Raw genomic sequence first — 20048 nt, 5'->3', positions numbered from 1 at the left:
GTATCAGAGCTTTAATGGGTATTTTTGTGCTTATTTTTATGCATTAAGATAGGTGTATAATTTTATATAAATATATAAATGATATATATATGAAAATTAATAATTTTTCGAACTATCTCCGATGGACTTGAAATTTATATATATTGTAGTATATTTAATATAGAACATATCTACAAAGTTTCATGAAAATCCAACGGTTAGATTTCAAGAAAAATGGAAACCCATTTTATATTTTTCGAAACTTTACATGCATGATGGTTTTACATGTTTTAATTTCAGTCTGCAAGTATTACATATTTATAACCCTTATTTCGAAACCTTCGAAACCATATATTATTTGTTAAATTTGGATTTACGTTTGATGATATACATTAAACCCTAATTTGGGTTCGTTATTAATTTCTTGATGGCTTAAGGAGGAAGAAGAAGTGCAGGTTTCTGCACTTCCACTCTCATTAGAGAGAGAGTGTAATACACCTCATAATTTATGTTCATGAAACGTTATTTTTGAGACCACAAATGTTTTTATTTTGGAAAATAAAGTCCGGTTGTACCAAAATTAGACCAGAAAACACCTCAAAAGGCGACGCATGAGCCGCACGCGCCATATGGCACCGTTAGTGGCTTCAACGCCCTGCCACGAACTGCCACGAGTCATGTGCGATTTTTACGTGCTACCACGCGCGTGCTGTCTGCGCTATCATGCACGCGTCAGCCGCGCTATGCGCTGAGCCACGCGCTGAGCCGCACTATTTTTTTTTCTCCCCCGGCTTAGCTACTGATGTTAAGGCACTAGTTGTCTTTTTTTAATCCAGAATTGGTTTAAATGGTCATAAATAATTCGTTATAGATTTGTTTTAATCATGGTTGGTACTGTTAGACTCAGAATTAAATTTTCTATCTTCTGTAAAATTTTCAAAATTTTATGAAAATAAAAAATAATTTTCCTGAAATAATAATTCATTATTTCTGCTTTAAAATGCTTCTGTTGTTGCATGATTAAGTTTCTAGAGCTGAAATTTTTACTGTAGACCACTGTAATGGTTTACTATTTACTGGTATGATTGTTGCATTTTCTCAGATTCTGAAATATTTATTTATGATTTCATGTGTGTTTATTAATTATTTAAAATACCAGAAAATTTCAGAAGTGATATACTTTCTGTTATGGCATAATCTGAATATTAAATATAGCATATTATTATTTTTTGCTTAGAATTTCTAATATGTTGCAATTCGAATAGCATGATTAATTTTTTATTTGTTTAAATTCCATTATTAATTGTAACATAGCATGAGTTGATTGTGAATCTACATTATAATGCTATTGTATGGAATTAGAATATTTTATCATTTTTTTTAGACATGCCATAGTCAGCGGGTGGTTGTTCAGTTGATAGAAATCTTTGTAGATTTACTCCCGAAAACTAATATTTTATGCATAAATTAAATTAAATTTTGGATAATTGTCACCTGTGAAGCAAGAGATGATTACGAGCATAACGGATTTTTGATCTTGCGACTTGTGTAATGTTGTCACTATTTAATTTAGATTTTTGCGACAAAATTATATTATGCAAATCAAATTAATCCCAATGCGAATTTCTCTCTAAATTGACTTAGCTTATGGAAGTTAATTTGGTTGACCTAAACTTAGTAGAAATGTGCAAATGTGAACAATGTAATCCTATTCTTTAGATGAGCAAAATTCTTGGAGACTTTAGGTCAGACCTTAATTGAGCCAAAGTAAGGAAACATGACTCAAAGTCACCGTGGTTTTGTTGCTTTGTTTGGCACAATAAAAACTGATGTGTGCGCTATGGTTGGCGGCACGCTACGTAGCTTTGATTGGCGAGTTTTGGAGTTGTGAAATTAGTAAGCCCTCAATAAATCTGTGTATGATCTTGACTATTGAGCTGTGCGGATTGACTTTGTAATTTAACTTGTAATGATGTTGCATCATTGGATGAAGTAACATTTAAGAGTCACGTCATCCAAGAAATGCGAGTTTAAATGAGTTAGTCATTAAGTGTAAGATGAGTAACTAGTATGAGCAGTGTTTTTCTCTCTACCCAATTGTTGGGAGTTGATGGAGCAAAATTTCACGCACTATAATAGTGTACATTGAAGTATCACTTGAAGTTAAAAGATTAGCGCTTAGTAGCAGCAAAATCTATTAACACTAAGTGAAAAGATTAGCGCCAAGTGGCTGCAAAATCTATTAGCATTGCCAACTTGTCTAAGTCTGGACACTTATTGTTTCCACAGTTAAGTGTGAGACATGAGGATGTGCTTCTTTATATGATTCCTTAGCTAGGCTAACGTTTTTTTTAATAACGTTTACCACTAAGTGCAAACGTTGTAGCATAGTAATGAAAAGGTCAAGGCCGACAAGGTTGTTATGACTCTAAGAATTTGACGCATCGCTTGTGAGAGCATTGTGTTGAATTAAACTCTTTAGCCTAATTCGCGCTTAAGTTACTTCAGAAGCTGTCATAGTTGATAGCTTATTCTCTCCTTCTTGTGGATAGTAGAATTAATTGCAAGTAACTATGAAGCGAGAAATAGAAATGGCAAGAGGAGTATCGTCATCTTTCAACAAGATGCATTAAAGTGCATGGAGAATAAAATTGACTTGAAGGTGCAGGGGATTACCACTTACTAGTTAAATTTGTGACATAGGCGCACTTGATATCTCCATGACATCCTTTTATGATCTAGTGAATATGAATTCGTTGTGAGTCATTACCTAGTTAGGCCTAAAACTTTAAAACTTGTCTTAGAGAACTCACATATTAGGATGATTGGAATTAGTTTATGACGCTGGTCATAAACCGATGGCTTATTATACTTAATCACATTAATGAGATGATGATAGGATGGTTTGAGTAGGCCTTCTCGAGCCCACTCGCTTGTGACATCCTACTCTCATGTGAATATGTAACTTTGTTCGCAATAGTTGAGCACAAGTAAGTAGCAAAGCCGTTGAAGGTCATTTGTATTGGTGCATTTAGTCCACTATGATATTTGTGACTAGGTATGTGTAAAGGTATGATAACTAAGTCTTAATCTCGACACATTTATAGATTACGATACACATCTGAGTCAAGACTATTTGATCTCGTATAAGTCAAAAGTTTTGAGATGATTTTTGACATTGCACATATGAGGTTGAGATCAATTAGATAACAATTTTCGTGCTTTTAGTTTTGACCAAGCTGGCGAGTATCTATTTGAGTTATTTTAGAAAACTCTGTGAAGAGAAATGGATGCTTAGAAAATTGTTTATTCCTAGTACTCAACACACAATGGTGTAGTAGAGATAAAGAATTAAGTATTGTTAATGTTACGTGGATGATGGTGCAAAATGTTTCCCAATTGGGAATTGCACTAGTTTGTTGCCTATATTTCTAACTAAGTGCCCTCCATATCAAATTTTACACTCCATTTCAGTAATGGGTTAGCAGAGAGCCATCTATGTGTAACCGTTAAGCAGCTTATCTTTATTTTACTTCTCATAAGGTTGCGAAGTTAAGACCTAGGGTCTATAGCGCATTAATTGTATGCTGTCATGTAAACCCTCCAGGTCATTTGCATATAAGTAAGTAGCTTTGTGGTAGTGTAATTAAGTCATGTAAAGTTTTCTTAGTAAATGTGACGTGAATAGAGTTTTAGAACTCTATAAGATAGAGAATTCTAAGTATAGCGCTTTTATGTCGCCTAGTTAAAAATGGAAAGAAATTTCCAATATCCTAGGGATAGTGCGAGCGATGTGCCTACTAATAGATTACTCCATTAGAGAAGAATACTCTACATTCTTAGTTGCGTGGTAGCGAATGTAAAAATTTTCCACATCATCACTGGGTGATTGAGAGGGAAACATTCATGATTGCTCCGCAAGATGATAAAGAGCCTAGGATAATGCCAAAGGCTCTAGTCCTCTATTTTTAGAAAGTGGATCAATGTTGCGCAGTTGAAGACAAAGTCTTTGAGGATTAACCATTTCTATAATTTGGTTGACTTTCCATTATGACACGACACTGTTCTAAAGTTATGTGCATTTTGGATAGTCATTGTTGAGGCATAAGGCTCGCTAGATACCGAAAAGTCGCACCATTGAGAAAAGTGTAAACCATGAGAAGAGTTCCTCCTAGGGAGTGAGGTTATTTTGACTTAGGCTATGATTGACATAAGTTCGGAACATTGATTTACGGACATTGTGACCCAACTTCTCGTTGGAGAATTCGATAAGTAGATCCATAGCGATTTACCTTCTGCTTTTATGGTGAAAAGTTAGGAGCGCAATAAGGTTGCTAGTTCCAATAAATCTTTTACAGCCTAAAACAGTTATCCAAATAGTGGTTCTTAGATTTCGTCAAGCCATGATAGGCCAATGATGATCGATGAAGACCACTGAGGCATGATCAATGCTCCAAAAAAAGTTTTTCCTTACTTAGTCATTATGAGCCAGGAATTTATAAGGTTGTCGCCACCTAGGGTGGGCAGTCCTTTGTTTTAGATATGATGGACATGGGTGATGTAATTTATATGCTCGGATGTACGATCCTTAAGGATTGTTTTGGGAGAATTCTTGGTTTGTCTTTGATGACTTACATAAGGAATATCCTAGAATGATTCTAGATGCAAAATTTTAAACCCATTGACTTACCTATCGGTAAAAGTCAGAGCCTTAGCTATTGAGTGAATCCTCGGATTGTCTTTGGGAGAAACAAATGACCTATATTCCTTGATTTTTTTTTTTTTTTTGGTTGTGGGAGCCTAAAGTACGCTATGTGGGCATATTCGGCATGATAAGTGTTATCTTTGATAAATGGTCAACTGAGTAGTTTAGACATTGACCTTACTCATTAGATTGTGGAAAGAATGCTTTACTAGTAGTATATATATTTGCCCCTTGTAAGATTCAATGCGCTAGTTAGGCGCGTATTGTATGAACGCAGATTGGTCACCAAAATATCTTTAGAGAGGTAATTGCGCCAGAGGTAGTGATCTTGAACCACTTCATGCGAGGCGCAAATGGTGGATTCCATTGTATATGCTTATCGCAAGACGTGCTAATAAGGCTTATGCTTGGAATCTAGAATTGCGCAGACTGTGGTCGTGTTTTTTTTTAAAAAGTCGATCACTTATTTGTTGTGAAGATGATGGGATGTTGACACTATTATGGTTTGTGTCATAATGATTAGCAGATAATGATGTTAGTAGGCAAGATTGGCTCACTCACACGAGCAATCGCCCTTGGCGCTTGGGAACGAGCAAAGATGAGACTAGTGGTTTATTTTTATTTGGAGCCAAGAGAGGCTTAAATTATCCACTATGTATGTCACCTTGGTTACAACTAAGATGAGGTCGTGATAAGGACCAAACATGGATGTTAGTACCCACTTTCCATGTTGTGTCTGTTATGATTAGCCAGATGCGAGATCTCATTTGGCGCGTGGAAGGCGAGCAAATAGAGAATTCGGGTTAGGCGCTAGAAAGCAACTAGACTAATGTTTGTACGGTGTATCGAGTATGACGTCACTCTTTTTGGAAGAGTTACTCCACTGTAACATGTATTCATACTATATATGCTTGGCGACCGAGTAATGAGATTAGAGAATGGATCCATATTTCCTCGCCGTGTGAGTTTTACGTGTCATTATTGATATGACTTTCATTTATGTACCCTTTTGTGACCATTGACTATGTTATAAGGTAAGAGATTGATGTTCTGCTACTTTGATATGTTGCCTACGGTCATGTATGATTCGGCCTTAAGGGACATCATTGGGAAAGCGGTTAATCCTAAACTAAATGGCATGAGGGCAAAGAGAAAATCATCTAATATTACACCACTGTTGTATATTTACTGCCGGCAACTCACATCGCTCTGTATGAGAAACGGATTGAGTGTAAATATATTGCAAGAATTGAGAAGGTCAAACGTGCTCTTTTTGAGGGATTAGAGATGTTTTTTTTTTTTGGACCGGTGTAATTAGATGGATCTGGGGTATATGAGACACTATTTCTATTCTTTTTGGGTTGATGTCTCTATGCTGGCTCATTTTGAGTTTCTAGTATAGAGCTCTCACATGTAGGTGTTTCTCAGCGGTCGCACGGTTCATTGGTTAGTATGTGATTGTTTAATATTTAGGGAGATTGAGATAGAGATGTGGTTGTGGCTGTGTCATGCCAACTCATGTGCAAGTGAGATATGTTAGAAATTGAGCGCCTATGTGGCATGACCCATGACCCTTTTGAACCTTATCCATGTAAGTTTTGAATTTGAATTCAAAACCTATTTGGATAACCCACTCTTGATATCTATATCTATCATATCAACTGATATGGATATATTGATATATATGGTTATATATCTAATTATATATTTATATAAGATATTGATATCAGATACGTTATGTGGTTTTTTTTACCCGTAACATTTTTTATATACTCTCTCTCTAACTCTCTCCCATTAAGAGAATGATCCAGCCTTTGCACTGTGACTTGTGTGGGTGATACTCATATTGTGGTATCACTCCACTGCTAGGAGTTTGTTGTTCGCATTTATTGAAGCACGTGATTTACCCACAAGATTCTTCGCTTTTATCACTTAAGGTATGATATGAAATTTTTACCCACTGTGTTATACTTGTTCTTACACTATATATGAACTACGCTTCAAAGGCATTGACTAGTCAACGGGCCAAACTAGGTTGGGCATATTCAGAAAGCTAAAAGCACATTCCACCCATAAACCCTATTCTTACAAGCTAAAATCAAGTCACATCAGATTGGGTTGAAGTTGTTGAACATATATTATTACCTTCTATACTTTTTTTTTCATTCTCAGCAATTATATTTCCATTATTTATTTTTTCTTTTTTTCACTTCCCAACATATTTCAAGTTTTCATTTCTTTTTAATTTCATATATAATCAAACATCGATCTTATAACATAATTAGTATAATCGTTAGAAAGAAATATTTGACTCTATGAATTAATGAGGCTTGGCAATAGGCTTTTGTGGGTTAAGGAGCCATTTGAGTTATTTTTAGGGTTTATTTAGAACCTTGACTATTTTAGTTAATTTTTCAACTTTTTAACTATTTTAACCTAACTAAAACGGTTGTGTTTGAGATAATAGTTGACTCTTTTTTTTTTTTCTTTTTTCTTTTTGTAGTTGATTTGATGGTTGTGAGAGAGAAAAGTGAAATGACTATGGTTTGGTTGTGACATTTTATTTTATTAACTATTTTAACTTATTTTGTCTTTATTGGCTATTTTAATCAAAAACCATCTTCCCAAATAAGGCCTTAATTTCATGATAATGGGCTCATGTGAGTGTAACAACCCCGACCTGTACGATTAGCCTATAATCTACGATTAAGAATACCTAATAAGTAATTAAGAAGAAATTATGAATAAATTACATGTGTATTGCATTATTTGTGTTTATATCTGTTTGTTGTGGAAAGATTTGTCTGTGTTTTTGTTTCTTAATGCGATTTGAAGGCCTTATCGGCATCCGATCACGAAATTGACTTAATTTATGCGTTATTTGAAATTTTTAGAACATTATGGTAGGTTTAATTGAAATCTGATTCGGAACCAAATAATTAGAATAAAATAATCCATCTTAACTCAAACTTAATTCAACTCCATTAACCAAGCTTATATATGGCTTATTTGACTTAAAAATTTCAAATTACACCTACACTCATCTTCCTTGACATCCAAACCTAGAAAGAGAGAGAGAAGAGAAGAGAAGAGAAGATTGAGCTCAATTAGGAGACTTGCTAGAGAACTTGGAAAATTAAGCTTGAATCCTTTGAATTCACACCTTAGGTATCAACTTCTCCCTTAATTTTTGGAAATAAAATGCATAGGAGGTGAATTCATGAGTCATGTAGGAATACTTGCATGGGGTTGAAGAGTACAAGTTAGAATCATGTCAATCATGGAAGAAATGAGCTAATGATATATATGTATGCATAATTCTCATGATTTTGAAGTTGAATTCAAAGAATTTTCCACAGGCATGAAGCTTTACTTGCATCCTTGGAAGAATCTAATTTGGTTTCACTTGTATTCCTTCAATTGTTTATATTTTAGAAGCTTTGAACTTGCATCATTACATGTATGATATGTTTTCACAATTTCAAGTTTAATTTTGAACAATTGGCATGCTTTTGGGCCATGATTTTATGAAATGATCTTTAATTCTCAATGCTTTACAAGTTGAACATGTTTTCTCAAGTTTTGGGGCCTAAAGGATGTGTTTTGAAGCATTGTATTTGAGTTTTGAAGCTTGAACATCAATATGAAAATTTCAGAATTTGCACCCTCCGCTCGAGTGAAGAATGCGAGCTCTCAGTACTTTTGTAGAGTTTGGGGGTTGGCGCTAGGCGGGATCTACACTTGAGCGTCCACCCGTATTTTTGACCTTCCGTTTGAACGAACGAAGTTGCGCTCGAGCGTAAAATGAGAGCTCCCAGAAGTTTTACAGACTTTTGTAAACCGTTCGAGCGTAGAAAGTTGTGTTCGAGCGGAGGCCCTTTTTACTCAGTCTTACGCTCGAGCGACCGTCGAGCGGAAAAATCATGCAACTAGTACTTTTACAGACTTTATAGACCACTCGAGTGGCAGAAGTTGTGCTCGAGCGGACTGCCCTGTTTTTGAAATTTGGCTAGGTGTTTCAAAGCATGTTTTGGCATCCTCATTGCATCTTAGGCATTTCTAAGCTCTAATAAGACATAATAATGAGGATAAGAATTAGAAACACACCAAGATAGAAAGAATTGAGTTAAGTGTTTTTCAAGCATGTGTTTCAGTGTGAGTGTTCGTTATCTATTGTATAGGTTACACGCCGTGAGCTATTTGATCTGTCTGTTTTTGGAGTCAATTATCAGTAATAACTTAGTAAAGCTATATTTAACTTTATTTATTTTCAGTATGATGAAATAAGATCTGTTTTCTGAAATGTTATGTTCTGTATAATGAATGATTGTTTAATTTTTGAAATGTATTTGTGGCATCTTTAGCATATTTGTTAGCTATTACTCGGTATCAGAGGTTCCATTATGGAACTTAATATGTCTGTAATCTGTTACCCGTATCGGAGGCTCCATTATGGAGCTCAACATATTTATTCTCTGTTACCCGGATTTGGAGGTTCCTTTATGGAATTGGTTACTTAAAACCACTATCTGTTCTGTATCTGCTATGTATCTGTTATGTTAGCGCTAATGGATGTACCACATATGATTAAGCATGAGACTTTGATTTTTGTATATGATTTGAATAAGAATATGAATATGAATCTGCTTTCTGAATCTGATATGGGACATCATTCAATTTAACCCCTTTACTTTGTTATTATTAACTAGGCTCTCGCCCACTCTATTATTTATGTATGTAGGTGATCAGGCGTGTGACTGGGCTCAATGATGATTGCTTAGAATTCTATTTTGTCAGCCAACCTTTGTGCCTCCCGAGGAGGTTCTGGAAAAGTCTTGTGGTCGTGTTTTGTGAACTAACTTTTAGACTTTGTTTTCTTTTGTGCAATTTGAACAAGTTTTTGTTTATCCGTATGTTGGGCTAAGTCCTCTTTTGGTTTTTATTTGTATGAGTGTGTGCTGTAAGATTATTATATAGATATAATGTTACATGCGTATATATAAAGTTTTAAATTATGTTCCATATATGTCTGCACAACTCAATGGACTATGTATGTTTTATATAACTGCTTCCACAATCCCTTATTATGTGTTAATCTGTTCAGAGACCTTTGGTAATCCCATGATTACTGGCTGGTTACGGTGCTAAATCTATAGGGGCGGGTTTGGGTCGTGACAGTGAGTATAGATTCAAATTTGGACAACTTGTAACTTTTAGTGGATAGTTTAGGTTACAGCCAAATGGGATGGTCAGTTAGGCTTAGTTGTACAAGCTTTTACGAGCTAGGCTTATCGACAGGGTTAGATTACAAACTCTTGATCAAAGTCCTAAAACATCTTTTTTGGATTAGAATGGGTTGGTTGAGCACAGAAGTAAGTCAGGCCGGTTTATAAAACGGATAGGCAGATTGGGTAATGTTGGGTTTTACCTGCCGACCATTTGATGACCCTTAGGCCCCGTTTGTTTGGGGTTATAGGGAGGGGATTGAGTTTGGTAGTGAGGAAGGGATTGAGAATGAGGTGTTTGTTTTGAGAGATAGAGAGGGGATTATTAATCCCTTGGTATTAGTAAGAAGAAGGAAGAGGGATTGGTAAGGAGAAGGTAGAAATGGTATTAGAAAAATAGTAAGGGGATTAGAAATTATTTTATTTTATTTTTATTTTTTATATATTGGGAATTTTTTTTTTAAATATAATGTTTAATTTTTTATATTTTTTTTATTTATTTTATTATTTTATATAAAAATAATTTAACAATTCCTCACTATCAATCCCCTCACTAACAATCCCCTCACTATGAATCCCCTCCATTCTATCTCTGAAAACAAATGGGCCCTTAATGCTATACAAGTATGATATACCTTACAATTTTAATGTGGTAGGTTAGTGGGATAAGTTGGATTTATACTTACATTTAGATAGGAAGGTTCACCCATGTTTTATTATTGAATGGTAATACTATATGTCAATATTGACATTGTATAATTATTGGGAAATTCTACTATACACATCTCTTGAAAGGGATGTATCATATGCACTCTAATTATATTATTTTGTTTTTTAGTTATGATCAATTTTGTTTTTTAGTTATGACTTATGAGATCTTTGAATATGCCCCATGTGGTATTTGATCATGACCATTTTTTTTTTAATAAAAATTTTAAGTTATGATTCAGAAAGTATAGTTATGTTATTTTTTATTATTATTATTTAGTTATAAGATGCGTATAGCATATACCCCTTGAAGAATATATACCATAGTCTTTTTCCCATCATTATTACATTGAAATTTTACTCAAATACGAAACAAATTACGAAAACTCTTGTAGAAAAGGGAACAACTTCTCTCCAATGCGAAAACATACTGGACGGTGTTGTTGGGCTTGAGTGGGCTTGACTTTAGACCCATCTCAATGATCCAAATCATTCAATGTATAGAGTTTGTTGAGTATCATTCTTACAAAAAATTATGTTGATTAGACATTGATAATCACTTGATCAGATTACATTTGCGCTTGTGATTTATTTTTAAAATCATAATTGTTGTTGAAACAAATGCAATTTGATCAAGTGGTTATCGATATCCGATTAACGTAATTTTTTGTAAGAATGATGTATTCAACAAGCTCTACATATTGAACTATTTGAATCATCGAGATGAGTCTAGAATCGAGCCCACCGCTGCCCAATAACACAATCCAGTCTGATTTCAAATTGAAGAGAAGTTGTACTCTATTAAAAATATAGTAATACTAGGAGCACAAAAACCAAATACAGAATGGGGCACAATCTTCGAAACAAATGCAATATGATCAAGTGGCAATCGATATCTAATTAATGTTTTTTTTTTTTTTTTTGGTATGAATGATATACTCAATGAGCTTTACAAATTAAACTGTTTGAATTATCGAGATGATCTTGGAATTAGGCCCACCGTTGCCCAACAACACTGTCCAGTTTGATTTCAAATTGAAAAAGTTACTTTATTAAAAATATAATAATGCTAGAAACACATAAATTAAATATAGAATGAGACACAACCCTTTCACAAAGGATGGATCCCACATACACCTTGTATGAGATGTTTAATTTATGTGCAAGCCTTGTTTGGCATAATCTATTTTAGTCCGTCTTTTTATCTTTTTTGGGTCACATCAATCAACATCTCTTCCCTATTTTTCTATGCATTTTTTTATAAAAATAAAAAAAAATACATTTATTTAGAACATCCCAAACCATCTTTTCCTTTTAAAAATAATATGGTTGAATCTTCCTTACATAGTCAAATACTGTATTTATTTATTTATTTTTACAACTAATCACAGTATTGAATTATGATTGGTAACCCTTTAAATTCACGTCATTTTATGCTTTAAATTGGAATAGTTAGGCTGCGGATATCAAATGAATTATTAAATATTTTATTAAATTTGTTATATGGATGTAATTCATATTTTATTAAATTCTTTATATGGATGTAAAATCTACACAAATCAGATGTATATGTAAATCTCACATTCATATAAAAAAATTTGATAAAATATCTAATAATTTATTTGAAAACTGTAGAATTTTCCCAAGTTGGAAAGAGGCATAAAAACAAACAAGGCCATTTCCCTCCTCCCCTAGACCGTCTTTCCCGAGTAACATCTCCCCCAACCGCCCTTTAAAATACTAAACAAACACGTGCAATGCCCCCCAACTCCAGGATTAAAATTCTCTAGTGTCTCTCTCGTAATTTCCCATAAAATAGAGGCAAATAATACAACAAACTCACAGCTCTGTATTTAGCTCACCTTCTTCTCTAAGCCACACCCATATTTCTTTGACTACATAGCTTGATCAAACCGGTTGGGCGGGCGGAATATTCTGATTTGGTGGTTTAGCAGAGGAGGGGAGACGGCGTCGTTTGGGGGTGGGATGACGTCGGGGACGAGGCTGCCGACATGGAAGGAGAGAGAGAACAACAAGAGGAGAGAGAGGCGGAGAAGAGCGATCGCTGCCAAGATCTACGCGGGACTGAGGATGTACGGGAATTACAAGCTCCCCAAACACTGCGACAACAACGAGGTCTTGAAAGCTCTCTGTAGAGAAGCTGGTTGGATCGTCGAAGATGATGGCACTACCTACAGAAAGGTAATTCTCTCTCTCCTCTTCTCTCTCTCTCCGTTTCTGGTTCTTTTGGCGCACTTTAGTCACCAATCGCCGACGATGATAAAAATGCGCCCTTGGTGATTTTATTTACTAGAAATTGTGTGAGTGCTAAAGTGCACTTTATGCGTTCGGCGTACGCTAGTGCGAGGAAGGATCGCAATTGCTCTCTCTTTTTTCTCAAGATTTTGAGCTTAGTTTTAGCGATCGACGGTTCAGATTGTCACTCCGACTGTGGTTTTTGAAGGAACGCACGAAACACAAAGTTCTAAGTTTCAGTCAAAAGAAAACGTAACAAGATTCTCTGCGAAAACCTGGCGTTTGCTTGCGATTAGACGAAACTACCCCTTCAATCTTCACAATGCTCTAATAGACCTCGTAAATGTGTGTATTCAGTGAGGGCAATTCTGTCATTTGAACCACCATTCATCTTCCTAGATTCAACCCTCAGTTTTCCAAATGTTAAACAGTCTGTCACTTTCTGATCCGTTACTCTTTCCGAGCACTTCGCAATTTTTTTTTTTTCAAAACTACCCTCCTCTAGCTCTTTAATCCTCTCGTAATCTAGGGGACCATTTCATAAATAAAATAAAAAAATGATATGTAGGTTTATTTTTTTAATTTAGTTCTCAGACTCACTAATATATATTAATAATTGATAATTAAAAAATAAATTTAATTTTTTAGTTAAATGACAATGCTCTTTCGTAAATTGAAGCTTTTTTACTATTAAAAAAAGGATTTTCTTTTTCCGAGATTCCCGGGAAAATGCTTTTTCCCGGCCGAAGCGTGGAGGGTGGGGCCGTTGTTGTTTGCTATTATTGACTTTTCTTTTTCTTTTCTTTTTTTTAAAAAAAATTATTATATGATTAAATAAGGAAAAAATAAAAAATAAAAGGATAAAGAAATCTTTGGATTCTTGTCTTTTTATGATGCTCTTTATTACTTTTGTTTACGCAACAAAGCAACAAAGCGTGTGGGGTTTGAATTAAAATGGGGGTTGAACCTGGAGGGTGTAGAACTGGTTAGATAGGAAGATAACGTGTCCTAGAGTGCAGGATAATATATTAGAGTTGACATTTTTAGAAGTGATTTAAGATGTTCTAATATTTTTTAATTTTTTTTATAAAAAATTATGTAGAAAAGTAGAGAAAATGAGTAAAAAAATAGAGAAGAGAGGTTAATAGACGTTGATTAATGTGACTCAAATAAGGATATGTATGTATGTAAAAAAAAAAAAAAATTTTAATGCGTGCCAAACACCTACTTAATTTCCCTTTCGAAAATTTGTGCAACCATGTAAAATTAGTTGTGGGTTCAATTACACACCACATGTTGACACCATTACTTCTTGAATCTTTCTTGGGCTGATTTTTTGTCATGTGATACTAACAACCTCAAATTTTTGAGAGAAATTTATATGGTGATCTTGGGTCAAATTCACTTGTTTGAGGGAATATAAAAGATAGAAAATTATTATAGACTAAACTCAGCGTGTGCACATGCTCAGAACATCTCCAAGATTATTAAGCATTTCGCCTGTTCAGCTGTTATCGTAAAGTATATATTTTATTTTGTCTATTTATTTTTTCGTTTAAACACTCTTCACTTTTTGGAATGTCATATTAATACTAAAGTTCGAGGAAAATGATCATGAAAGTTAAATATATTTTCCTTAGCTTTTGAACTTTAACTATATTTAACTAGTAAATTTCAGTTGAGGCAAAATTTATAATCATATATCTAGTATTTTTTTTTTTTTGATAAAAAAAAGAAAAGAAAAAAGGAGGATGTTTTGTAGTGTCATCACGGTATCCGTGGACCAAAGCTCTAAGGTAGCTGGTTGCCAGTCTGATTTAACCCAACCCATAAGAAGGGACCCCGGTGGTTATATCTAGTATGTTAGAAATGAAAAAATTGAATTATACTAGACATTTTAAATAACAGACATTAAATGACTGGTGTATTAGAGATGTTCATCTGCTTCTGGGCCATAGAAGAAGTGCGACCCATTGACAAATCTCAATTTAACTTATGCCATGTGAATGTGATGCATAGAATTTTGCCTAGCTGCAATTTTTTTTAGTCAAACATATTTTTTTATTTTATTTTTTTATCATAATTCATAATTCAAGGTTGTATATCCCAAATATGACATGTTGCTTTCTGTATGACTTATTTTGAAGAATCGCAATGACATTATTAAGATGATGATTTCGACACTTCTAAAATATCTCCACAATTATATGAAACAAAAAAAACCTACTTTCAACAAGTTCTAATTTAAATGCAATTTAACCCTGCTTTTAACACATTTAAACACCATTCAACCCTATTTTCATTGCAAATTTAAACAAAATTCAAGAAAATTGCTTCACACTTGCTCCCTTTTGGGGGGGACAAAAATAAAATCTCAAATAAAATTTGTTTCAAAACTGGAAAATTATTTTATAAGTGCAACCAATACACTATTTTAAAAATTTTAAGTGGGGCAATTCAAATTTTTGGTGGGGGAAATATTAAAAATAAAAAAGAAAAATAGTTTTAAAATTGTAAGTACAAACTGTATTTTTCAAACTTTAGTGGTGCAATTGCCTCTACTCCACTCTTGCCCAGGACTAGTATTATTGTAGTGCACAAAAAAGTAGCTTGTTAGTTTGATCCTAGTGGCAATCTCAGACCAATAAGATTTGGAAACTTACGAGATCAACCTGATAAGAACCATATTTTGTGCACTAGAAAATTTTAAGTGGATATCCATTAGATGGTTGATCACAATTCTTTTCCTTCTTCGGATGATGTGGAAAGATGTAGTGCGAGTTGGATTAGTGGAGGATGCAAGCAGGCAACAAGCTGAAGAGGAGCCATGAAGGCTCGCATTTTGTTGAATCCCATTGTTCTTGGACAATATAGTTCTCTCTATGAGGGGTTCATGCTCCTTGTGGTTGGATAATATATAGGCACTTACCACCTTTTGTTGTTGTGCTTTTCTTTTTTTTCTTTTCTTCATCTTTTCTTTTGAGCTAGGATCATGATTTGGACATGTTGTGAAAGGGCCCAAAAGATGTTACTTTGCTCATATGTTGCATAAATTTGAAGCATACCAATTGTAAATGTCTCTAGTAAGAGGAGATTTTTTGCTTCTATGTAGAAGAAGCTAATTGTGAAAGTGATTTGATATAAAAAAAAAATAAAAAATCTGTATAATTAACCATGGCTTTTTGTGAATGCCATTTCTGCCTAGTTTGGGTTAATTATCAATCTAGTAGATGAACTCAAGCATAGAACTGGACATGTTAAGGTGCTTTTACCTTGTATTTCATAACCTTAAACCTGGAGATTGTCTTTCTTAAAGCTTAATCTTCCGTACTATTGAACTATTCCTAGCCAAATGATTGAACTACTGTTTTGATACTCTTTTAGTCCATTTATATTTATTGGTTGGTCTCTGAAAGTTTATGAATTACCAGGAATATAACATCCTTTGCAGTTGACTGTGAAGTGTTGGCTTGTAGAATTTGTCTTGATGCATTGGTGTCACGAACTAAAACAGACATAGAACTTAGGAGGCTAAAATTTGAAAGAATAGGGTATACAGTAGGGGGCAGAATTGAAGTATGTTTAGAATATATCATCTGTCTGATGGGTGTCTGTCTGATAATAAACTACATGTGTTTGCATCCAATTAGTTAATAGCAAAAAGTGAGACATTAGGAGTTTTGAATTTCATAATTTCCATCTGATGCAGATGAATAGCTGCTTACCATCTTTGTTTGTCTGTAGGGTTGCAAACCTGTTGATCGCATGGAAATAATTGGTGGGTCAGCTTCAGCAAGTCCATGTTCATCATATCAACCAAGTCCATGTGCATCCTACAATCCAAGCCCTCCTTCATCTTCATTTCCTAGTCCGGTCTCATCACGTTACGCTGCCAATGCCATTAGTAACGCCGATGCCAATTCCCTTATCCCATGGCTTAAAAACCTCTCTTCAGGTTCATCGTCAGGCGCGTCGAAGCTGCCCCATCATCTCTTCATCCATGGAGGTTCTATAAGTGCTCCAGTGACCCCGCCATTGAGCTCTCCTACTGCCCGAACTCCCCGAATGAAGGATAGTTGGGATAACCCAGCTGGTGGTTCGGCCTGGGCTGGACAGCACAGTGCCTTCCTACCCTCTTCTACACCACCAAGTCCCGGTCGTCAAACCCCAAATGATGCAGGATGGCTTTCTGGTGCTCAAACTCCCCAAGAAGGGCCTTCATCTCCCACATTTAGTCTTGTTTCACCAAACCCATTTGGATTCAAGGAGGCATTTTCAGGTGGAGGGTCTCGAATGTGGACTCCTGGGCAAAGTGGAACGTGCTCTCCAGCAGTTACAGCGGGTTATGATCAAACATCAGATGTTCCAATGTCTGATGGATTTGCAGCTGAGTTTGCATTTGGGAGTAATGCCACAGGGGTAGTGAAGGCATGGGAAGGAGAGAGGATTCATGAGGAATGTGTTGCTGATGATCTTGAGCTTACACTTGGAAACTCTAGAACCAGGTAAGGTATATGCATAATTGATTTGATTGTATTGCAGCATGATCAATTCCTTTAATTAATCCTTTGGCATTGCTTACTTAGTTATCTGTTTTGGCATTGCAGATAGGAAAATTTGACTGGAGAAAGGAGGGAGAAAAATATCCATTTGTATCTATTGATTTGGTTTCTACCTTTCTTTGTGAAATTCAGGAAGTAACTTGTTATCGTGTTTGATCAATCTGAATTCAGCTATTCTGCTTAGCAGATAAGGAGAACAGTTCTTTCTTTCTTTCTTTCTTTCCTTTTTACTTTCTTCTTCTTCTTATTTATTTATTTATTTATTTTTGGGAGGGGGGAAGCACAAATTATTAATTAAACTATAAATAGTTTATGTAGTGACTTTTGAACTTTTGTGGGCTATCCTTTTTTTTTTAATAGAATTTTCCGTTACAGCACAGATACTCCAGTTTATTGTTGTGTGATATTTTTTCTTGTAATCGAAAATGATTTTGGATGTCAAGATTAAAACTGTTTGGTTGTAGGGTTCTGATTACCCCTAACATTACTGCCATTGTTTTTGTTTTGGTAGGTTTGTGGGTGTTTTTGTGATCTACCAGTTATCTGTGGGTTGTTATATTATAGAGTCAATAGTTGTGTTCTTCTGCATTCTCTTCTAAGCATGCTTCAATATTCCTGCTGGAACTGGTGAACTTGTAGAGGATTTGCTGTGTGAGAATTGTAACTGGATCAAATATTATTGCAGCATTTGCAGAGTTGGAAATTGGTATTGTTGAACTGTCATATTCTTTTATCTGCCCTTTTTTTTTTGAACAGATTTAGCTGCCTTGATATTGTTAAAGTAATTATTGTGGACTTTGATGAGGATTTTCTACTAGATAGTTGTTTCGAGAGACACGTGTGTGAAAGTAATGAGGTTTTGTTAGGATGAAAGAGAGGTTTCGTTAGGATGAAAGAGGTAGAAATTGTGGAAACAACAATGTTTGGTAGTCCGAATTTTCACGGCTGGAATGTATCAAAACGACGTCGTTTTGATACATTCAAGGCATTCGGGCCACACAAATTCGAGCTACCAAACATTTTTCTCGTGGAAATGGAGCTTTTTATCCGATTGTTTAGCATGAGTGGTGGAATATGCAAGAAAATTAAAATTTTCTGTACAACTCATTAGCAGCAAGGTGGTGGCTTTAAGTTTCTTAAATTTGATCATTCTGGCAAATATAATTTGTCTAGAAGGGTGAGAGACATACTATGACCATCGATTAGGATTGGTTTAGATTCATTCTGCACATGAGTTTTACAATATACATTTTTAATTTTCACCGAACCTAAATATGGGATTGTAAGTCTGGGTTTACAGTATTATGATATTAGTATAAATATTAGATATACAATTAGATAGTTATATAAGTATTAGGTATAATGAAGAAGTAAAATTAGGTAATTCAAATGATAACATTTTGCTACAAATAATAATAGAAACAATAATATATTAATTAAATTATAAAATAACTTGGTAAAAAATTTACAAATTTAAAAATAAAGAGTTAGAAATTATAAACAAAATTTGACATATAATATTAGATAAAAGTAAACAGACGTTGCTATTTTTGAAAATAAGTAGAAAAATACTATAGATACCTTTGCCATTATAAAAGAAATTCACCATAAGAGATAATGCCTACTTTTTAAAGATAGAATAACAATTTTAAATTTTTTTGAAATAATTTTAACTGAATAGAATCTTTTACTAATTTATAATACTTATGAGATTATATTTTATTTTTGTAACATTTTCAAGGACTAAATAGGTTTAATTTAAATATTTTAAAAACTTAATACATACAATTGATAATTTAGGTACTAAATAAACTTTAATCTATATACTTTAGGGTTATGACACTGAAATTAATTACAACCCATAGTGGTGCTTTATTTGGCACCAAAAACGTAAGGAAATATTTAGGGTACTTTTTTCATAACAATGCCTCGTTTGTCAACTATATATTTTAGTCAAAAAATTACTATAAGTTGTCACATCACTCCATATTTTTATGTATATTTTTTCAAAAAAAGTCAAAAAATTATTAAAATAATCTGTTCCCAAACGAGACCTAAGGATCACAACGAATCATAGGCATTCAATATCATTATCCAACATGTATGCTATTTCAACAAGAATAATAAATAAATAAAAATAAAACAGGTCATGCTTCCTGCGTTCACATTTCATGTGTTTCTACTGATTATATAACCACAACATCGACATGACTTCATGGCTTGTGTGCACTTTACGTTCACATAATGTGAAGGAAATTGAAAGAGGCTAGATGAAATTTGGTGGTTGCAAACCAATACCGTACCTTCAAGTAACAAATGGCGATGCAATGTTATTTTAGTTCCATCTTCTAAAGTCTGATGTTTTTGTCAACTACCATATTAAGATTATGAGATATTGGAGAATACTAAAAAAATATGGATGTGTTCTTGAGATATCGGACATCGTATATTATCTAACCTTACAAAATTAATAAATATGATTCCTTGCTTTAAACTTCCAAATTCAAATCATAATATCTTTATAAGTTGTATTATGAGAAGAATGATGAATCGCTGAAAGAAAATTCTACCATTATTTCAAATAATATATATAAAAGATTGCTTCTATTGTTT

General features: G+C 34.2%; 1 protein-coding gene across 2 annotated transcripts; it reads left to right on the top strand.

Moving 5' to 3' along the window:
- Window positions 1-12266: 12266 nt before the first annotated feature.
- Window positions 12267-17885, top strand: LOC114260890 (BES1/BZR1 homolog protein 4). Of its 2 annotated transcripts, none has more exons than XM_028201097.2 (3): window positions 12267-12819; window positions 16618-17378; window positions 17481-17885. In XM_028201097.2, the coding sequence occupies exons 1-3, from the start codon at window positions 12604-12606 to the stop codon at window positions 17482-17484; spliced, it is 981 nt and encodes a 326-aa protein (XP_028056898.2). In that variant the 5' UTR covers window positions 12267-12603; the 3' UTR covers window positions 17485-17885. The 2 variants fall into 2 exon arrangements, with proteins under 2 accessions (XP_028056898.2, XP_028056899.2); XM_028201098.2 differs by having other exon boundaries at window positions 12311-12819; window positions 16618-17383.
- Window positions 17886-20048: the final 2163 nt, after the last annotated feature.

The sequence above is a fragment of the Camellia sinensis genome, chromosome 9, assembly GCF_055761805.1.
Source record: "Camellia sinensis isolate YWXY chromosome 9, ASM5576180v1, whole genome shotgun sequence".
NCBI lineage: Eukaryota > Viridiplantae > Streptophyta > Magnoliopsida > Ericales > Theaceae > Camellia > Camellia sinensis.
This window is presented reverse-complemented; position numbering and strand designations above follow the sequence as displayed.

Bases quoted from the DNA above. Each gene is read 5' to 3' on its own strand.
- LOC114260890 (XM_028201097.2), top strand. From the start codon at position 12,604: ATGACGTCGGGGACGAGGCTGCCGACATGGAAGGAGAGAGAGAACAAC. The intron at 12,820-16,617 runs GTAATTCTCTCT...GTTTGTCTGTAG, and splicing joins ATGGCACTACCTACAGAAAG to GGTTGCAAACCTGTTGATCG.